The sequence below is a fragment of the Adelges cooleyi genome, unplaced genomic scaffold (genome assembly GCF_023614345.1).
Source record: "Adelges cooleyi isolate 19-005CV unplaced genomic scaffold, UGA_ACOO_1.1 ACOO_flye_CR_arks_rails_tigmint_CR_PRNA_15, whole genome shotgun sequence".
Lineage (NCBI taxonomy): Eukaryota > Metazoa > Arthropoda > Insecta > Hemiptera > Adelgidae > Adelges > Adelges cooleyi.
This window is the reverse complement of record NW_026095806.1, coordinates 326,953-347,975: the sequence shown is the minus strand read 5'-3', so window position 1 is coordinate 347,975 and position 21,023 is coordinate 326,953. Positions and strand designations below refer to the sequence as shown.

The 21,023-nt window shown below is 32.9% G+C and overlaps 2 protein-coding genes and 1 long non-coding RNA gene across 3 annotated transcripts; all 3 read left to right on the top strand.

Annotated features, from left to right (window-relative positions):
- Positions 1 to 10,305: 10,305 nt before the first annotated feature.
- LOC126848015 (cuticle protein 19-like) lies at positions 10,306 to 14,356 on the top strand. Its single transcript, XM_050588518.1, has 3 exons — positions 10,306 to 10,453; positions 13,035 to 13,226; positions 13,294 to 14,356. The coding sequence occupies exons 1-3, from the start codon at positions 10,439 to 10,441 to the stop codon at positions 13,552 to 13,554; spliced, it is 468 nt and encodes a 155-aa protein (XP_050444475.1). The 5' UTR covers positions 10,306 to 10,438; the 3' UTR covers positions 13,555 to 14,356.
- A 3,059-nt stretch (positions 14,357 to 17,415) lies between these two features.
- On the top strand, positions 17,416 to 18,572 carry LOC126848016 (cuticle protein 19-like). The gene is made up of 3 exons (XM_050588519.1): positions 17,416 to 17,512; positions 17,912 to 18,031; positions 18,225 to 18,572. Exons 1-3 carry the CDS (start codon positions 17,495 to 17,497, stop codon positions 18,462 to 18,464), a joined length of 378 nt encoding a protein of 125 aa, XP_050444476.1. The 5' UTR covers positions 17,416 to 17,494; the 3' UTR covers positions 18,465 to 18,572.
- Positions 18,573 to 19,902: 1,330 nt separating this feature from the next.
- Positions 19,903 to 21,023, top strand: LOC126848027 (uncharacterized). The gene is made up of 3 exons (XR_007687198.1): positions 19,903 to 20,084; positions 20,459 to 20,755; positions 20,893 to 21,023. It is a non-coding gene; the product is annotated as an uncharacterized LOC126848027 (long non-coding RNA).

Sequence of the window (21,023 nt, the reverse complement as noted above, 5' to 3'; positions counted from 1 at the left end):
AAGATACTGGATCTAATGCATTATTTGTGTTGGTCGTTAAAAATCCTTTTTATGTTTGTTTCATGTTTCAATGTTTGTCAGTACAAGACTTTGTACATGATCAAGTATAAGTTAAGAGGTATTTAATACGGCCATTATCAATATGCATGTTTAATTATTTGAAAAATATGCTGTGCATATTTGCTACCAGCCTTCTCTACCCATTGTTAAGCTCTTCAAATACGTTTCTGGTTTGACTAGCGTAATACTCTAAGTCTGTAGTCGAAGTCAGCGGATGTGGTCTATGTAAAATACCGACTTATAAATAGGTGGGCCAGTCGAAGTCAACGAAATAAAAGTTGTAAAACATAATATTTTCGATATTTTAAAGCACGTTCGAATACAATATACTGTAATTGAGATACTAACCGATACGACCGTAGAGATTGTGATTTTGACAGAATGCTAGACTTTGGCTGGACGTGTTGTAATAATATTGTCCAACGCGATTATAACAATATTTATCGAGTAAAAATATAAAAGTGGGCGATGTTGCTGTTGTTCACAGTAATAAATAAATAAGGGCGTTTATACCGTAACAGGACATGACGAACAATAAAATATTATGTCGAAAGCGCGTTTTTTGAAAATCTATCTGTGGACCGATACTAGTGACAAGAGAAACGTGCGACTTAAAGTGCAAGACGCAAGTTGGCACACGAAATTGAGTAAACCCAACTTGTACCGTCTCAACTCGTGCATAACTCCTTCAGAAAAAAGTAATTTTATGATAGTTTAAAATGTGCGTGGAACATTGGTTTGTTCTGTTGTTGCACATAATGTCTTCTGGTCATAACTGTGTAGTATAATGTCTTTACCAGTGGTTTCCAGTATCGAAATTTAATTTTCGATGTACGGTCAAAACACCAATAATAAGATCAGAAACGCCTGCCTACTAGGGTTTAGACAAATTTGAACTAGGTACACATGTTGAGTTCGTGACTCACGCGGGCGTTTGACAATAAACTTGTATATAATATATTAATTTGATATTTTGCGATAAATCGTCGATGTGGAAATATGGTACCGACCGGGTTAAGCTCCCATTTAGATAGCCCAATAATGTCTGTAGGTATGTCGAATGAGTAGTTCCAGCCTGAATTGTTCATCAGGTATGTAAAGTTAGGCCATTGGGCAGATTGTCCGTTTGTCTTGGGGATTTCTTTCCCCATCAACTACCTTCCCTTTGTCTCCTCGGCCGACGCGCACAACAATAAAATCCATAATCACAACCGTGATGCAATATTCATTCGGAGGAGATCATAATCGACCGGACTGCCGGCATAGATCCATTTGAATGGGACAAAAACGGTCGTGTCGTTACGTGGTTATGTGTATGTGTTTTATTAAATCGATTGTCGACGAATAATAATAATAATTGAAATATCAAAACGGTTGCGCAAATTAACACGTTACGATCCGACGGGATATAAATAATAATGATAGTATAATATTTGTTTTTTTTCGGATTCGACAAATCTTTTTTGATCTCCGTACTATTATTTAGGTTACCGACCGGCGTCCGTTCATAATATATGTATACGGACGTCCGTATAAGGATTTGGGTAATTTTAAATGTTACAGATTCTAGTGGTTGTTACATAAAAAAAAAAATATTATATTAAAACAGAAAATAATAAAACAAAAGCAACGCGTGTGGGAATGGCCGTTAATCGAAAACCGCTATACAGTACATGCGTCTTACGTAGATCAAATTCCTCGATTGTTCACACAAACACTCTGACCACGATGGTAGGTATTGCTTTGAATTAATTAAATTTCATCCCGAGCTAGGTCAATTGCATAATACATTCTGTCCGTCGTGAATGCACTGTACTGTTTTTTTTCCTTCGAAATTACATGAAATTAATTGTGTTTGGTAAAATAATTTCATCGTCTCCTTTCACAAGCGTTGAAAGATTTTCGAACGATAGAAATGTTTCACACTTTATACAGTCAATAGTTCAAAATTAAAATTCTAAAACGATTATGACCAATTATTGCAGAAACGACACAATATGTAACGTTTTTAACGGTTTTGAGCTTAAAATGGATTCTTGTAGGGTATTATTTTTTTTTAGCTTTTTTATGCTACTATCTGTTAAATATAACTAATGGAAAGGGGAGTGGTACAAGAAGGAGCTGCCTTTGAGCAGCACTTGCCTGCCCTAGCTCTAAGTAATTAGGTACATTATCAAAAGTATAAAAATATACAAATCAAACCCCTAACGAGCAAATTTTATTACTGAAGGCTATTGTTAAATGGTTATGAAAAAAACACGGATTATGATATCGTTTACAGCTATATAATGACTAACGCAACAACGGTAACTACCGTACTTAATAACAATTTACAATTATTACAAATCGAAAAGTAACATTTTAATAAGTGCACGATGACTTGGCATATACTTGACTGTAATAATGTGTCGATCTATTGATCTACATCGGTAACGAGATCGCGTGAGCCGTATTTAATATTATCCATTATTGTAGAATGATAATAGGTGTAGACTACTGCGATGTACTGTTAATAAAAGAAGAAACAATAATTGAGATATGCTGTGCGTTTAAATAAGTAATTTTTATATGTATGTTAGCTTTTGACTTTTAAATATTACACTAAAGAAAAATATATATATATTTTTTATTTGAACCAATTAATTGTTTTTTTTTTTTATCAGTTTCATTATAAAGATTTGGTAAATAACTTTTTTTTAGCAATAACTGTAATTATTTCATAAAAACAAATTACTAAATGATGAAATTTTTAAGACCCCGTATTATTAATATTGCTAATTACTATAGTACTATCGAATGTAACGATTCTGTACAAAAGTCAACAAACCAACTTGATGTCTTGTTGTTAGTATAAATTATTACCATTACACCTCGAGGCTTATGCTGTGTTGTAAAACCGTTCGAATATAATACAAACACCGTGATAACGTTTTAATATCCTGTCCAATGCAGTCCACAGAGTGGGCGTGTAAATAATAAAACACATTTTTCGTGATACCGGTCAATTATTTTCACTTTGATCGTTACAATACTTTAATAACAGATAAAGTAAAACAGGCAAAGAGCACCGTGACAGTAAAAGCAAACTAAGTAAGAAATAAAGTAAAAATACATATAAGATAGAATATAGGTATAATATAATATCACGCAGCAGTGTATTAAATACAAATGTATGCGAACACGGGTACTAATTGGAATAGATTAATTATCGTTTAAGGAAATGCATATAAATTGATCGTAAAGAGGCTTGTAAACAACTATCGCATAAATAGCACATAATAAAATGGTATAGTAATTATAAAGTAACTGATTTTGTCATCAAACTTATTATAAATACAAAATCTGAGCTAAAATATGCAAATAAAACAGTAATGATCAGTACTACCTTAAAAACAGTATACATACTGTACCTATTCTAGCATTGAGTGCAAACTTCTCTGAATAAGCCCAATACCGTCAAAAGAACATCAGCTATCTAATATAAATAAATAAAAAAACTAAAACAACTCGAAGAGATAAAGACTTTTCCGGTTGGGTTTTCTAATAAAAATTCCAAAAACGGTATCAACCTAGACGGTTTTATTTTTCAAATGTCATGTTTGTACATCATTTAGATCTAATCGCACACAGTTTGTATTAATATTTCACAACTTTATCAAGAGAATTGAACGCCCGCCGACATTGTGTTCGGGAGGCGTGCCAGGTGTGAAGTCCTGTCCGCCGGATAAAGATGTGTAGCAATAGCAACAATAATAATAGGTACCGGGGTTCACGAGTGTAATTCGGCAATTTCCAGCTAATCAATTATGTTGCGAAAATTGCCTTAAAGTAATAATGAGATTCGGGAGTGTACTGTGTTCACAAAAAGACCCATCGACCGTTTCTTTGCGGACCGCTTTTTCGAACTTGTTTTCATTTTAATAACAATATATTAGTGTGACAAATCGACAATGACTTTTAAACTTTACCGACACCGTCGAATCGATACGGTAATTATGAATGCACAACAGGAATCGACCGAGCACGAATTGTATTTCATATATATTTTTTTTGAGATTTGAGTGTGTACGTTTCTACAATACTCACAGTAATATTATGTAGGAATACAGCTGTTATTGGGCCAACGCTTATCTGATATTCACGCGGCCCTGCACAAGAACTGTAACAACACTAACAGTCTGCTGTGGGCGGCTGAAATTGAATGTAACTTATTATTTTCTTGTGGATCACCGCGTCTGAAAATGTCTGACATCGTTCAACGCCACGCCCCGTCAAAAAACAGTAATGAATATTGATTTTCAATTTTCATCCCGTCAAACCTTGGACTAGTTAAGACGGAACTGGCTAATAAGAAAATGATTAAGCGTACCTACCTATACGCGCAATACACAGCGTTGTCCGAGTTTGTTAATTAGAATACAAACGTGAGATGGTTTTGGTCGACTTTGGGAAGCAAATTTCAACGTTCCGCAATGAATTACTTGACTAACGACTGAGGTTTTCACGTAATTTTCGTTTCAATTAATTATGCTAACTAAAAAAAGTCCCACTGGCCGCTCACTGCTATTTGCTAGTCATAATTCATGTAGATAGTGCCTAATGAAATATATATATATATATATTATATAAAACTTATTTTAAGTCAACGTCCCAACAAACAAACTGGACCGTCCATTTAAGGTCATAACTTTCTAAAAAAAAAAAAAAAATAATAAATAATAATAATAATTATGCGTGTACTCTTCTTTGTGCTTGAACGGTTGATTGTGTCTGCTTAAATGTTGTCTTTTTCCAGTGACACATTTACCAACGAGGGGATGAACGAGTTTCCTAGGTTCACTTCGTAGGCTTAGTGAAACTGCTCAACTTTTGAAAGTACCTAATAATCAAAAATATCAAACTGAATGAATATATAGCTGTTGGTGTTAAATAAAAAAAAAAAAAACAAAAATCGGTTAAATTTACTTAGACTTTTGCAATTGCAGTGAGGTACACACCTCATTCAATCGATCATCAGATTCACGTGTGTCATCCTTTTTTCCTTACTGATCTTGTTTATGAATAGATTTATCATGTAATGTATTCTTGTAGGGTTTGTCGCAAAAGACCTACCGATCCTTTGGTAGACAAGTATGATTTTGAAAAAAAACTTCATGGCCCGATAGCGGTGGTTGGTCTCATGCACGATATGTTGTAACATACGCTTATTTGTGCATGTAAACATTATGATAATAATTATTTTATGAGCGCAGGAAATATTATAACGAAACGAACGTCGTGTGCTGTGCACATTACTCGTTTGTAGCAAGCACTGTGAATGTGTGTGCAGAGCAGAGTAATTATTAGAGCGAAACGTCTTTGGGAATGGAAATCGGACAACGTTCCATAAAAGTAAAAAAAATAAAAGGAAAATACTGCGACGAACGTGTGTGAGGTTTCATAACGGCTAATTTCTATCGACCTTAACCTTTATGACAAAAGAATGAAAAACGATAGTAAAGCAAAGCTATATTTGTTGTAGAATACATATTTTTGTTTCACTAAAATCTCAAAAAATAAGACAATTCTTTAAAGATGTGCTCAGCACCACAAGTTATGCATTAATCGATTAAACCCTTTAAGATATTTAGTGGATCACTTTACAAAAAAATCACCCTGTATGAGATGAGTTATAATTGTACACTATTTGACTATTCTCTGTCGCGTGACTTAAATAATCTTGTTTTGTTTCAAAACAAATAAGCCACTGTACAATTATATTAAGTTGCGTCAGCCGTCAATGGGCTAGATAAACTCGTTAAAATAAAAAAACATAAATAATTGTGTTCTGGTTAGTTAGTTCTATTCTATAATATTATGTTTGATGTCAAATTAGGTTAAACAGCCCTATAATATTTTAAGACACGAGTAGCCTCGAGTAAAAAGCAAAAGTAATAAAATATTAGCTTGACGCTAATAAATAATAAATCTAATTTTTGTCTAAATTTAATACATTTATTTTAGGTTTTCGTAGTATTCAAAGTTAAGACCTGGGCCATGTCATACTATAGAAATAGATTGTATTTTTAATCATTTTTTTTTTTTTTTTTTTGTATTATCTCCTTTGTTCAAGAACCGTTTAGCAAAAAAGAAACGAGCTCTTTCGCCATAAAAAATACACTGGACAATTATTGCATCTGTTGTCGCATGAAGTTATTATGTTACATTTTTTAAGAGTAAAAATTATACATATTGTGTGGTAATACCTATATTTAAGTTGCAACTTACAACTGGAGTAATTTTGTATTGTTACCAATCCGACCGCGAAATTTGATCACCACATAAGTAATCAAATAGAAGTCAGGTTCTACTAAAGTACAGATGTGTAGGCGTATAAATATGCGGCTGAACATTATTATTATAATAAATATAATTGATAATAGACGGGTACAAACACGGTTACGGTACGTTTGACGGTAATTGTAGAGTGACACGGTAAACCGAGCAAAGTAGATGCGTTCCTACGGACACGGTTGACAGAAAGAATGCAATGATATAATATAATCATGTTGAACGGTGCATCGCCCATTGACAAGTTTTGCAATGCACTCGTATGCAATTAGCGTGCGGTATCCCAAGTACTTTGTATGCTAATATAATATGTCATATTATAACAAGTATGTCTGAGTTACATTGTGTTTACTGTTTACTGACTTGTAAAGTATGTCCAGAGAAAGAGGAAGTAATAATTATCGTGCTTCATCACACCACGCGGTTAACTTATTAAATATCAGAAAAAAATACTCATTTTTGTACATCTAACGACTACTAGTAATGTGTGAGACAAAAAATGAACACTCAAGTACAGCCCCACAAAACAGCTTTGGTTGAAGTAGACAATTTGATAGTTGATTTGTTTGAAAAGTAATGCGATATTATGCGGTCTCATAGTTTCTGTTGTAGTCTATGTACAATTATTAATTTTAAATAAAATATATTTTTCTAATCTGTAAAAGTGAAATCATACAAAAATTTAAAACTAGAATTTTTTTAATTTTATTTGGAAAAGCCTTTTTTTTTTAATTCTGCTGTTATTATTAAACAGTTCAATACAATTTTTTTTAAATACTTTAAGGCACTTTATAATGTTCTTACATCGGTATAATAATAATCCTTAGTTATTTATGTGCAATTCAATTTAGATAAAAAATATTTTAGTACTGATTAATCGACAAAGACATTATAAAAAAATAAAATACTTTCTTGACTTCGGCGTCCAAGCGAACTCAGTGTAATTTGATTATTTTCATTTCAAGGTTAAATATATATATATATATATATATATTTTTTTACATCTGTGCGATTTGGGTTATTATAATTGGTCGTAAAAAAATGAACTGCACTCGCAGGTGTAAAACAAAATACCTGAGAAAAATATTACATCTTATTGAAGGCGTGGGAATATTATATTTAAAAATTAGGACAATACTAATTTAGTATTTGATGATAATAGTAAATTAGAATACATCATGTAATACAACAATGTTTTAATGGGTCATAAAAACCAGCAATTTTAACAAAATTATGTTTAAAACAATTTGTGGGTTTTGTCGGCAACTTAACGAGATTTGGCGGATTTTACATTAGTTTACAAGCAAATAGGTATCGCCAGAAAGAACTACATCATGGGATATCTTAGGTCGTTCTTATTACGTGTGACTAAACGCGCGTTGATGTCAAATGTAACATTATTATTGTTGTATTATTATGTTTAGCGTTCTGCGCTTCGCGTTAAAAATCCTTTCGAAACCCATTTACAGTGCCCTTCGATTGGTTATAGATATTCAATATTTTGTTTTCCATACGAGCCCACAACCGTGTAGAATAATACACTTAATACCTTGGATGCATTATAATATAACAAAATATTACATTATATGAAGACTGAAAGACGATTTTCCCATTGAAACGGTCGGCGAGAAAATTGCCTATTGACTTCAAGATTATCGAGGACACCGCCAGGATAACCTTTACCATACTTTTGAAGATTTAATCACAGTAGATAATCGAGTAGATAATTCATTGACAATACACGGTGCACTTCTATTACCTGATTGGTCATGCAGTTTTAACAGACCGACACGTTAAAGTATATGAATTGCCTATCTCAACCACAATACCTCAAACCCGAATTTGAGAAGAAATTGTCAATGCAATACTGATGATTTGTACTTCAATATTCATACAGGAATTGTGCAAAAACAACTCATTAAACTTAAAAAAAATAAACCTTTAAATTAGTTCAAGATTAGCACGATTTTTTTGAATAAATCATAATTAAAAATGTTTGTCAAATTTCCAAAATAACATATCACCTTACCAATTAGACAACATGTTGTATGAAGTTTCATACCATACCAGATTTTCGGATGACACTTTTAAAAATCCAGTTTAGTCGAGCATTTGGTTCAATTAGACGTGTTACCAAGGTTTGTTTTACAAAAATAAAATATAATATACCAGTTGTGTAATTTCATGACGGAATAAAGCAGAGTTATGTGACTTATAAGTGGTCTGGTAAATTAATTAGACAGCGTACTCGCCTAATTGATTGCATAATTGATTTTGCTTTATTAATGTTAAACCTTAATAGTATAGAAGTATTTTTTTTTTATTCGTACGTTAAAACTAACAAATATAAGAAAAAAACAGGTTTGGTTCTTCCAAAAACTTAAACATACCAAAGAAATGAAGATAAAAACTTCCAGGCGAAACAGCTGTATGCGCTTGAAAGTGTGTTATTTAGTATGTTTGACCATTTGTCTCTTAATATTTTTCTGCTTACATATTACTGCTACTATACTAGCTTAGTATAGTATAGTTTATTCACCTAAGGTAGTCTGGAGCAAACATATTTGTTTTTACTATGAAAAACTTATAAGTAATAATACTCCGGGTCTTAACGTTAAATAATATGTTATTAAATAAATAAATACACTCATTTTGCCATACCAAAAAATTATATATTGTGACTTAAATTAAACGGTTAATTAATTTGTTTAAATATTTAGTTAAAAATGTTTATAAGCTTTATTCTTGTAATGGGGAGTAAATAATTTAAGTTTGAAGAAGAAGTTACAATTCTGAATAGTAATATTTGGACTAGAGGGTTGGTATTGTTATTATTATTATTTTTTTTTTAATGAGGACTTCATTATAATGGACACATTTTTAACAAATTGTTATCAGTATTAACGCAATTAAGATAGAACAGTGCAACTGTATACAACAAATATACTATATGCTATTTTTACCAGATTGTGTTAAAAGTAATAAGTATTATGAACTCCAAAAAAAAGGGTCAAATTCATATTTTAATTAGACATTTTTCGTTTAAATAATTTTAACAATTTTACCATAAAAATGTACACTGCATGTGTAATAATAGATAAGTTGAATGCACATTACATAAACTTAGTTTTAATCGTTTTGTGTAAACACATTAATAGACTTATAAAGAATCACGTCTGTTGTGTTATATCTGCACGCATCACTCCACTTCCCTTTCTAAATTCAAGCTTAGTAACTTTAAAATTAACTATCCGAAAATGGTTTTCGGTCAGTCGACATTTCCAGCAATTTTTTTTTTACCTTGTTTTAAAAGTTAATTATTTACGTTACCGTTTAAAGTCGATTGAGCTCTGGAAAAATTAAAAAGATGTCAATATTTGAATGATGTTTTTATTGTAAAACAACATAAACTAAAAGAAGTCCAAAGAACTCCAAAAAGAAAACCTACAAAATTGCAATTATTTTAAGAGAAAACGAGTATTTTATCAATAATTATTAATTAATGAATTAATGGATTAATCACTCGGTATTGTTGTCTCGATTTTGGCTAGGACTAACAGAAGGATACTGGAGGTGAGCACGTGCGCCGAGGACTCGGTACGGTGGGACCGTTTGTCGTTGCACCGTCCAAGTATTTAGTCCAAGGCTTAAAATTGGATTTTGATCTGACAATAAAATAAAAAAAAAACCAAAATAATTACAAGTAAACGTACATAGATATGGGTATAACAACACCGATTATTGTGGGCGAACGTAGCCGCAATGGTTTTCAAAGAAACAACAATGCGCCCGGAATGACCGCGGACGCACGCGGATGGCCGGCCGGCCAATGAGGCGCCGGCCAGTGTGGGGAGCGCCGCTTTCGCCCTTTGGTATAAATGCACCGGACGGCCCGTCGTACAGGTCATACCGATCCCGACAGTGTTCCAGGTGTACCGTCACACACACACACATATACACATTATCACAGAACAAGTTTGCCGACCGAGTGTTCCAACTTTGTCTCAACATAGTGTTATACCGCGCAAACTTCACGAATCACACGAAAATGGCGTTCTTACAGGTAAGTTCAATCTTTGTTATATCACACCTTGACTCTACTTCATACACATTTTTTCCTATACCTACTTTAGGTACACATTTTACTATATTTTTCCAATACTTAGACATTTTTTACAATGCATAATTTTTACGTCAAACAATTAAAGACTTTGTTTTCTCAAATGGAAACCCATTTTTTTAACTCCATTTGCAGACAAATATGTTTAAACAAATTTAGCGTTTGAATTTTTAATTTTCATCAATCCGTTTGCTACGAGTATGTAAAATTGTTACATTTCGCCCTATTTCTCCGGTTGTCAAAAAAAAAACAAACAGTAGCCGTCACTGTGTTTGAATAGGTAGATGAGGAGAACAGCAACATGGGAATCTCGGCACATTTTATTGTGTATCATTTCCGCTGTTATCACCTATTGGATAATGCAAACATAAATAAGAATTTTATGGGCTACTGTTTTTTTTTTTGGACAGTTGAAAAATTCCTGGGAAAAGTAATATCTGTACAAAGTTATAGACAACGAACAGATTGATAAAAATTCAAAATTCAAATACTAAAATTTTTATCATTTTTTGTCTACATATCTATGGAATTAAAAACATAAGCTCCAATTGGAAAAAAACTAAGTCCGTGTTTGTTTTACGTACAAAAGATGAAATAAAAATGTTCAAAGTATTAAAAAAGGTATACCTACAAGTAGGTATACGAAAAAAATAACTCTCAAAATATTCATATTTTCCGAGAAAATGGATGTCTTACATTAGATGGATCACCCTGTATAAAAAAAAAACTTTACTATCCAACAGTGTACGGTAACTGGGCACTTAGATGGGACTTATTTGCAGTTCATAAATCATAACTTAAATTAAAAATATGTAAAAAAAGGGTTTTTTAAAATAAATTAACTAGTCAGTTATCTCTGAAGCGCTCTAGATAGGGCCCCGAACAAATGAGTGCGATTGGCTCAGTCCCGTTTAAATCAATCCACTGGACTAATGTTGGTCAAATGTTTTTTTTTTTTATTGTAAATTCGATTCAATTTAGAGTTTTATACAAAAATAAAAAATAATGGAGTGTTGAAATTAAAGCTTTGACAACTATTTTAGTTTTTTTTAAACTGTTATTTTCTTTTTAATCATGATTTTATGGGCTTCTATTATTTATGGTTCTCTTTTGCGGGTAGTATAATATAATACAATTTGATAATACGATTTTATAATACAACTTGATGAGCTTACATGCATAAATGAAGTGTCTCGGCCAACTTTTGTGCTTTAGCGCTTATTAATCAGAAACTCTTTGGCCTTTTACACACTGTACGTATAATAAATAACATATAGGTCTACTATTATTGCTTATTATTATCTTGGCCGTCATGGCACGTGATCGTTTTGTCCGGTGTGTGTGTGTTTATTCGATGGCGGGTTACGCGCGCTAATCGTTTTAGCCGCGCACACGTTATTATTGTCTGTTATTTTTGAGGGAAAAAAAATCATAGCCAACGTTAATTGTGCGGCACACGGATTGCGCAACGCGATGATTTATCGTTGGACGCATTTAATCCGCGATTCACCGCGCATCGCCGGCCGAAATCGTTTTTCACGCATATCGTGTAACCGTCGTCGCGTCGTCGTCGTGAAAATGGTCGGGTCGGCTGGTTTTTTTTTTTTTTTTAATAATTATTATTTATTTATTTTCGTCCGTCGTGATCGCACACCCGAGTCGATAAATCCGACCGATCGACGCGGGCACGACTGCGCTGCATTTTCGTCGATCCTTTACCGATTACGCACAACATGCAGCCTACACCCGAGTAGGTACAATATTATACGCCGGCACTATCGATTATAAAACTAGGTACATGTGGTCGGTATCGCGTGCCTAGATCGGGACGCACGATCCGTTCCGCGACACAGTTTCGAATTGGCCAACCTTTTCCGAACGACACCTACGTTGAGTCGAGATCATTTTTTTACGTTGTTTTCTTCCTTACCTTTTAAATGTTCTACTAGACTTGATGGTTAGGTTAGCTTCCTAACCAAACGTTGCGCAGAAACTGATCCAAACGCCTTCAAAAAGAGTGGCCAATAGTCGTATTGTATTGGTAGTCCACTATTATCTTTTTGCTTTACGAATTTCATATGTATTTGTTTTAAAATTTAAATTAAACTCATGTCTGAAAGGGTTGAAATGACAAGAAATTAATTTCATATCTTTGGAAATGGCTGTTACTTCAACGTAGAATATTTGATAGGCGTGGCTTATGTCATTCATTCATAATGGGTTTAATATATGGCCTTATCAAGGCGGTTCGCAAAAGTCCAATCATAGAAGTCGCTTGTGCCGCTATAAAACCGGTTTCGTCTGCAACTTCCATCCACCGTGTCAAAGTGTCTAATAGGTTTCTCATAATGTTGGACAAAAATGGAGTTGCTGAAAACGAGGAAACATTTGAGAATCAAAATACAGGTTTTTTTTTTCTGAAAATTTTTTGGAAACTCCTAGTGTCTAAGTTTAGGAAAGCTGCAATGTGGCGTTGCCCTGCTTCGCCTAATCGATCGATCTAATGGATTGATACTGTTCACAGTGCACATTAGCCGCCCTCCTCCTGCACGTGGCCTGTGGAAGTTACCTGGCTCACCGCGCCGCTTACCACGGCGGCTATGCCGCGCCGGCCGTGTCGTACGACTACCCGTCTTATTCGGCTTACCCCGCTTACTCGGCGGCCAGCACTTACCACACCGACTACCCGAGCTACTCGAAACCAGTGGACTACTACGTGAGTGTGCGGGACGCGAGCAACTCGGACCGTTTACTGAAATGTCTGTTTGTTTTTTGTATTTCAGTCGCCGCCCAAGTACTCTTTCAACTACGGCGTCAAAGACTACCACACCGGCGACGTTAAGGACCAATGGGAAGAGAGAGACGGCGACGTTGTAAAGGGCGAATACAGTCTGGTCGAACCGGACGGCACCACCCGCAAAGTGACGTACACCGCCGACGACCACAACGGTTTCAACGCGGTCGTCCACAAGTCCGGCCACGCTCACCACCCGGCCACGGTGCCCGCTCACCACTCACCCCTCTACCACGGTTACCGCCGTTAACCGGCCAACGTACCGTTTACGTTACCGGTTAGGTTAGGTTAGGATCTAACCTAACCGGCCCTACCACGTTTCCCGGGCGAGTTACCGAAGTTTTTATATACAAAAAATAACGCTAATTAATAAGCAATAAGTATTTAATGTAAGTAACAATAAGTATTTTTATAGCAAATCAAAAAAAGCAAAACAAAATGCATGAATCAGGTATGATTTATAATCGTGTTAAGTATTTTTTTTTTTTTATATATAATATTAATCGACATTCCCAATGTATTTTTTCTCTATTGTTTTCACATTCTCTTTCTGACTTTCTTATTAGTTTTTTTTAATCCTTTATGATATTACACTACGACTTCGTGCACTACCCTTCGCTTCGACAATGATCTCCAACATAATATTATTATGCTAGGCGCTTACTAAAAATATAATAATACTCACCATCATGATGTTATACTAATTTTAAAAAAAAAATGTTAATGTTTTTTCATTTTAATCAAAATTGTTCGCTATACTTCTTACTTTATCATTTTATACTTGTACTCGTGTATTTCTTTTTTTTTGTGTGTGTGTGTGTTCGCTGTTGTATTTTAACTTTTTTTTGTTCTGATTTTACAAACGTTTGAGGATTGTAACCCGGTTTAATATTCCTCGTGTGTTGCTGTATTGTAAAGCCAAACATAGATCTTCGAATTTATACTTATTTATGTCTTCGCGCACTTTTGTATTCCGTTTTGTACATATTTTTCTTTCGCAATTGCTCATCATATTATTTTGTATTAAATAAAAGGTATTTTTTTGCTTAAAATATACAATGGTTTTTATTTTTTAGTTTTAACCACAACAACTGTGGTAATTACAAATTTGTCAAGTTCCATCAAGCTGTAGGTGTGTGTTAAAGTTTAAGTCAGTTGATTCGTACGGAAAAACAGCACTTGGCTGTATTATTATACTTAATAAAACTGTTTTTGGACACTATATGGATTCCGTTGGTTCGTTGCCAGGCGGTTGGCCACCAAACAAACAGGTTTTTTTAAACTTACATAATGGAAATTTGAAAACAAAACGACACGCTTTGTGTTGAATTGGTAATTGTTTTTGGATATGAGTAATAAATAATTGATAACATTTTTAAAAAAAATGAAAAAATACATTAGAACAGGCTTACTTGGACAATTACATTCAGTTTTTCAAATTTATATGTCCAGCTGTTATCCTAGGTACTTCCTTAATGAGATGCGAGTGTGTACAAGGAGGAATTTGCACTTAATTAGGTAACTGTAAACTAAATGTAAAGTCGTTACACAATTTCAAACTTGCATTGTACAAGAACAAAGGCCAGCAATGCAATGTGTGGTAACTCATTTCGGTTTTTTTTAATTTCCAACAGTAGGGATGGATAAAAAATTAAAATGTTTTAAAAAAATGAGACCAGGATGATTCAGAAGACCAAGAAAAGAATACATTAAATTTGTATACAGAAGAAATTACATTTGTAATTGTATTTGTAAAATATTTTTTGTAATTTACTTGTCTTTTTTAGTTAAAGCTTACGTTTAAAATTATATTGATTACCAATAACTTTTTTAAGCATCAATGTGCTGGTGTTGAAACTAGTTTTTCAATGAGAAATTTGTATAATTGAAGAAGTGGATAACGTTAATGTTCTATCGACAAAAAGAAAGTAGTTTGCTTGTGCTTATAAGAAATTGATTTAAATTATTTTTGTAAAACATCATCACTTAACTTGTATAATAATTGTTTTTTTAATACTTAATGCAATATATGTTGCATTATGTGCTAAGAAAATGTATTTTTTAGTTTTTAAAATATAGATTAAAACTAGATTAAATATACTTAGTAGCTTATAATAGGTATATTTACTTTGTTATTGAATGGTGTTGTTTAATTGGCGATGCTGATTAAGTTGCCTACACAAAACCCCTTAGATTTTGACTTGCGATACACTTAAAAATTGCAATATGTTATATTATATAATTAATAAATATTTAAAAAATCACATAAATTATTTTTCAAAATTGGTCTCCTTCCAATTATGATGTAAGTATAACCTGATTAAGTCTCTTTAAACCGCTAAGTATTTCATTTCTTTTCTGAGGAACAAACTGCATTAATTTTTAGGAATAACGATTTTAGCGTTATAAAAAAAATAACATTGTTATTTATTTATTTATTTATTTTTTTTTTTACAAATTTAACTGTAAAATGTAACTACTAGAAGCGGATTATTTGTTTTGCGAATCCATTGTATTTTTTTTACAGTAATAGGGAAATGTGATAATGCTATTTTTCTATAGACATTTTATAATTTATAGAGCTTTACAATAAACGACACGCACATGTTTTTTTTTAAATAACCTTGCCATTAATCATGCCATTTTTTCATCCATGATTTATACTTGAATTGACTTATCTTAATAAAAAAATATCCAAGAAGGATATTCTCCACGTCAATTGATATTTTTAAAAAAAAACTGAACCATAAAACAGTGACCATAAAAAATGACCACTGCGAGAGTCTGAATTTGGGGTATTAGTTTTAATAATCCTTATATATCCTATGGTGTAGTAATGCATAAAGGACAGACAGACGTACATTAGTTTATATATATATATAGAAGATAATTTATATGAATGTGTTTATTTTTCTAAAGAATGTGAACGCGTTCATTTTTTGAACACTGTTAAAACTATAGGCAATGAAATAAATTTAAAATTTCAGCTTAGAAATAACATATTATATCGCCAATTATAGATGCCTAAAATAAATTTGTTAATATGCACTTTATAATATACGGCCTTGGTTTCTAAATTTGTTATTTTTAATATTTTCATAGTAGTAGATGTGATTAATTTGAAGCGCGTCAGTAATGAATTTGACAAAAGTTTTGTCAATTACCATAATTTTTTTACTCGGCTGGTGTACAATAATAATAATAGAAGTATGGTTTACCTATTGTACGTTCTGGGCCGTTTATTTGAAATTCCCATAAAAATCAAAAAGGCGTGACGGCCAGGGTTACACCAATGCATTGTGTCATATTTAATTAAAAATATGTCAACTATATATAATAAGTTAAATACGGCCAATTAAAATAATTATAAAAATTAGTGAAACAAAAATGTTGACATAGATTTTATTATGAATATACTTCAGTATACTTGAATTGAATTAATTAAATGTTGCTGAAGAAAAGTTATTAAACATTTAATAGTTCAAATTTTATATTCTTTCAATTGATTTAAATTAAATTGTTATATATTTTTGGTACTAAGTTTAAATTTTCTGTAGTTGTAGTTAAGTATATATATATAGATATACTTATAAAAATGTACTTAAAGAACGGTTATAATGATTATTTTTTAATTGATAGTTTATTTAAAATATTTATATATATATATATGATGTTTCTCACAGTGAAATAATTCTCTTTTGTATCAGAAATATTTTAACCATTATTAATGTAAACCAAACACAGCCAATGAGGCGACTACTTGTTAATAATAATTAATTGCTAATCTCTTGTCCGCCGACCTCGAGAGACCTTGCAAAATACAGAAAACGTTGTCCCAGAAAAACACATCACATGATCTTTCACTTTATGTCGTGGGCCATATTATGACGGGCTAAGTCCAAATATTGCAAAAAAAAATTAAAAATCAGACGTGCTCGGTAGAGTATGTGATGGAAAACCACCGACTAACCTTCTGATTTTTCGTCAGACCAAACTGCCGGAGCGGAAATGGACCGCAGAGGTTAAAACTGCAGTGAAAAGCGTTGAGAAAATATCCGACACAAGTCTTGGAGGACTTGTCGATCCACTATAAATACACTGGTCGGACCTTTCCACGATCATCAGTTCCGTCCAGACCAGGATACGGTTTGCATTCAGTTCAGCGAGATAAAAAAACTGTCAAAAAAACAATGGCCAACACATTCCAAGTGAGTACCTATTTGGTATACCGGTTATAGTTAAGTAACATATCTGCACTTGCAGTACTTTGCATAAATATAAAATTATTGATTTTTCTCTCATAAAAATAATATCTAATTTCGATTAACTTAACCAATTAATTTTACATTAACGCTTTAATTGTACTTTCTGTAGAAACAAAATATGTATACGGTACTTGGTTTACTATTTTTTTTTTTTTTAATTTTCAATAGAAAATGGTTGTAAATAATTGTTTGGCTATTCTTGTATGCGTTTCTACATTGTACAAATTAAAATTCCCATAATTACGTTGCGCAAGAAACTCTGTACTTCACTTGCCGTTTTACTTAAATGTGTGTTGATTGCCACTACTAACTTAATGAAGTATTTTTCATTATTATTTTCAGCTGGTTTTCGTCGCTTTAACCGCTCTCGTGGCGCTGACTCTGGCCGAACACGACGCCACTTCGTACGCAGCCTATCATCCTAAGTTTCACAACACTCATCACGACGGACACGACTACTATGTAAGTACACCATTACTCACAACAGCTCAGCCAAAGAAGGTACATTTACATTGGTTCAGTTCCACGGGGCGTTTGCTATTAGTAATATTAAACCTCTTACGAAAAAAAAAAAATGAGTTTTAAAATCCTTGGTGTTTGAATATGGCTAGGACACCGATGAAGGTTGGTTTATAATTTTTTTTCTCTGACTCAGGCCCCGCCGCATTATAAGTTCAAGTATGGAGTCAAAGACCCGCACACCGGTGACGTTAAGCATCAGGCCGAGGAACGTGAAGGCGACGTGGTCCATGGCGAATACAGTCTGGTCGAACCGGACGGTCGTGTCCGGAAAGTGACTTACACGGCGGACAAGCACAACGGTTTCAACGCACACGTTCACCACGAACACCATGCCGTCCACCCTCATCACTACGGTCGCTACCAACAAGACTGAACAAACAACATACTTAAACGCACTGTCTTGATCTTGTAACGGACACTTAGTAGTCTATATTTATGTTTTTTTTTTGTTTTTGTTCTATTAAAAACCGTTGTTATGTTACTTTACAGTGTTCTTACTTACTACTTTCCCAAGGGGCAAAGCGTATTAGTTGTAATCTGCCCACACACTCACCTCGCCGTCCTAACCTAACCTTACTTAACCTAACCTAACCCAACCTAACCTAACCTAACCTAACCTAACCTAACCTAACCTAACATAACCGTCTATGTCTTACTCTAAGTCTAATATGCCTGTGTGTGCGTGTTGAAGAGTCTGGATTACTGGATTAAGAGTCAGTACCACTTTTGCTCTAATGTCTTTTTTTTCCCAAGAAAAGTTATGCTATAGTATCCTCTACATTTACCTCTGTCTTCTTCCCTGCTCTAGTTTTTTGGTTTTACATCCGAGAAGCTTTACGATATTACTTTGCAAAAGATTCCAAAAAAAGGCCCAAAAGTTCCATTTAATGGGCTCGAGATTGAGAATTAAACTCTACTTTAAAAAACTTAGGCGGTCACATAATAAAAAAAAAAAAATCTTAAAATACCTTTTTATCTATAGCATCGAAGCTAAAAAATAATTAAATCTACTACAGAATTTAACATAATAAAAAAATAAAAAAAATAGATCAAACTGTTAACTGAAACAGAAAGTTAAATAAAAGTTAATTCTTAATTGATGTTGAATAAAACTTAAAACGAATAAAATAAATTAGTTGGGCACCCAAATTGAAACATTTTGTGTTTTTCTTGGTTGAGGTTTTTATCAAAATAAGTTTTAGGAAATCAAAAAACAAAATTTCGAATTTTCTTAATAATTACAATAATTTGTATTTTTGGGATTTTTCATTTTATTTTCATATACAAAAAAAAAAAACGTTTTGTATATTATGTAAAAAACAGTTGACACTAATTTTTAAACATTTAATGTAATTTTAAGTATTTTACCGCGAAAACCTACAATACATTCAATTAAATGTTTTTTTTTTAAGTACAAACTTTTGTTGTTTTTTTTAAATGCAAATTTTGAATGCCACTTTCCAGTTAAAAGTCGCCGGTGTAAAATGTAAACACAAATGCCTCAACCGCTTGGGTCGTCGTTGGCTTGGACACACATAATATTTTGTTTTACAATTTTCCATTGTTAACTTTTTTTTAATTATCATGCGTTTTATCCGACCTATTGTCCGTCGGAACTGTATTATTGAGCTAAAGTCGACTATAGCGGCTACATTGTAATATTGCCAACGACGTACGTTTACCATTTGAATTCGTGGCCCTACTTAATAATAATTATTATGTAGGCATATGGTACATGTAAAATATTCAAGGACAAGCGATTACACGGTATCCCTACTTGATATTCTATAACACTGTTGCAACAGTGAGCTTCCATTGACAGCTAACGCTATAACAGGACCACAGTTTAACACAACAACTAGTGGTGTGGCTGTAAACGCGCAATTTTCAGGCCATCGAAAATAACGTAGTCAAGTATATTGGAGCAGTAGGTACTCAACGGGTTTGTTTATGGGCAACAGACAACACCAACATAATCATTATTCAGTAACGTGTGAGTATTTATGTACATTGAATATGTAATTAATGCGTTTAACACGCCTACTTAGCCCGCTGTTCTGTCTTGTTTATTTTACACACTACATGCATGAATGTATTTTTGCAACTGCTTAATACTTACGTTTCATTTAAACACAACTATGGATGTACTTCTGATGTAAAATCAACATCCTGAGTATGAATTACAATGAGTATTTATTAGTAAGTAACAAGTAATAGTAACATTGGACACAAACGATTTATTCAACGCGAAACCGTTTTTAATTTGTATGTAAATAGAAATCTAACGTTCGGTAGTTTGAGGTTTATTTAATTGTAGAAATGTAGTTTTTCTTCAAATTAGATATTGTGTAATTTTTTTTGTTTTAGAAATCCAAATTCGTGCAAAACAATTGAATAGGAAAAATACATAATATTCTTTGCAATGGATCGAGAAAACAATTCCAACGCATCTACTAATTCTACAATAAACCCTCACATGAGCAAAATCTATGAGAACTACAAAAACATGACCGAAGAACAAAAACGGGCAAAGCTCGAAGAATACTTGAAAACCCCTCTGGCACCGGACACCAGTGATATGACTTATGCCGATTTTGATGTAGCTGAGTTCAGTCCGTACACGCCTACACAAGCTAATGGCAAGAATAAAAATTAGAAATTCTGGTTTGTTTGTACTTAATATTTGTGTGATTAAAAACAAAAACAAATAATATTTTGAGTATTTTACACTGGAAATGTTTTTAAATAATTTTTGGCAAATTTACAGCTATAAAATATGTTATTTTGTGATTACATTTTAGGTTGTTTTAATATATCTACTGAAAACATCACAAATCGGCAACGTCGTTAACAGCTATAATTAACCGAGTGATGTACTAAGCTATACCATTAACTGTTATAAATTGATTTTACTCTCTCTCTCTCTCTCTCT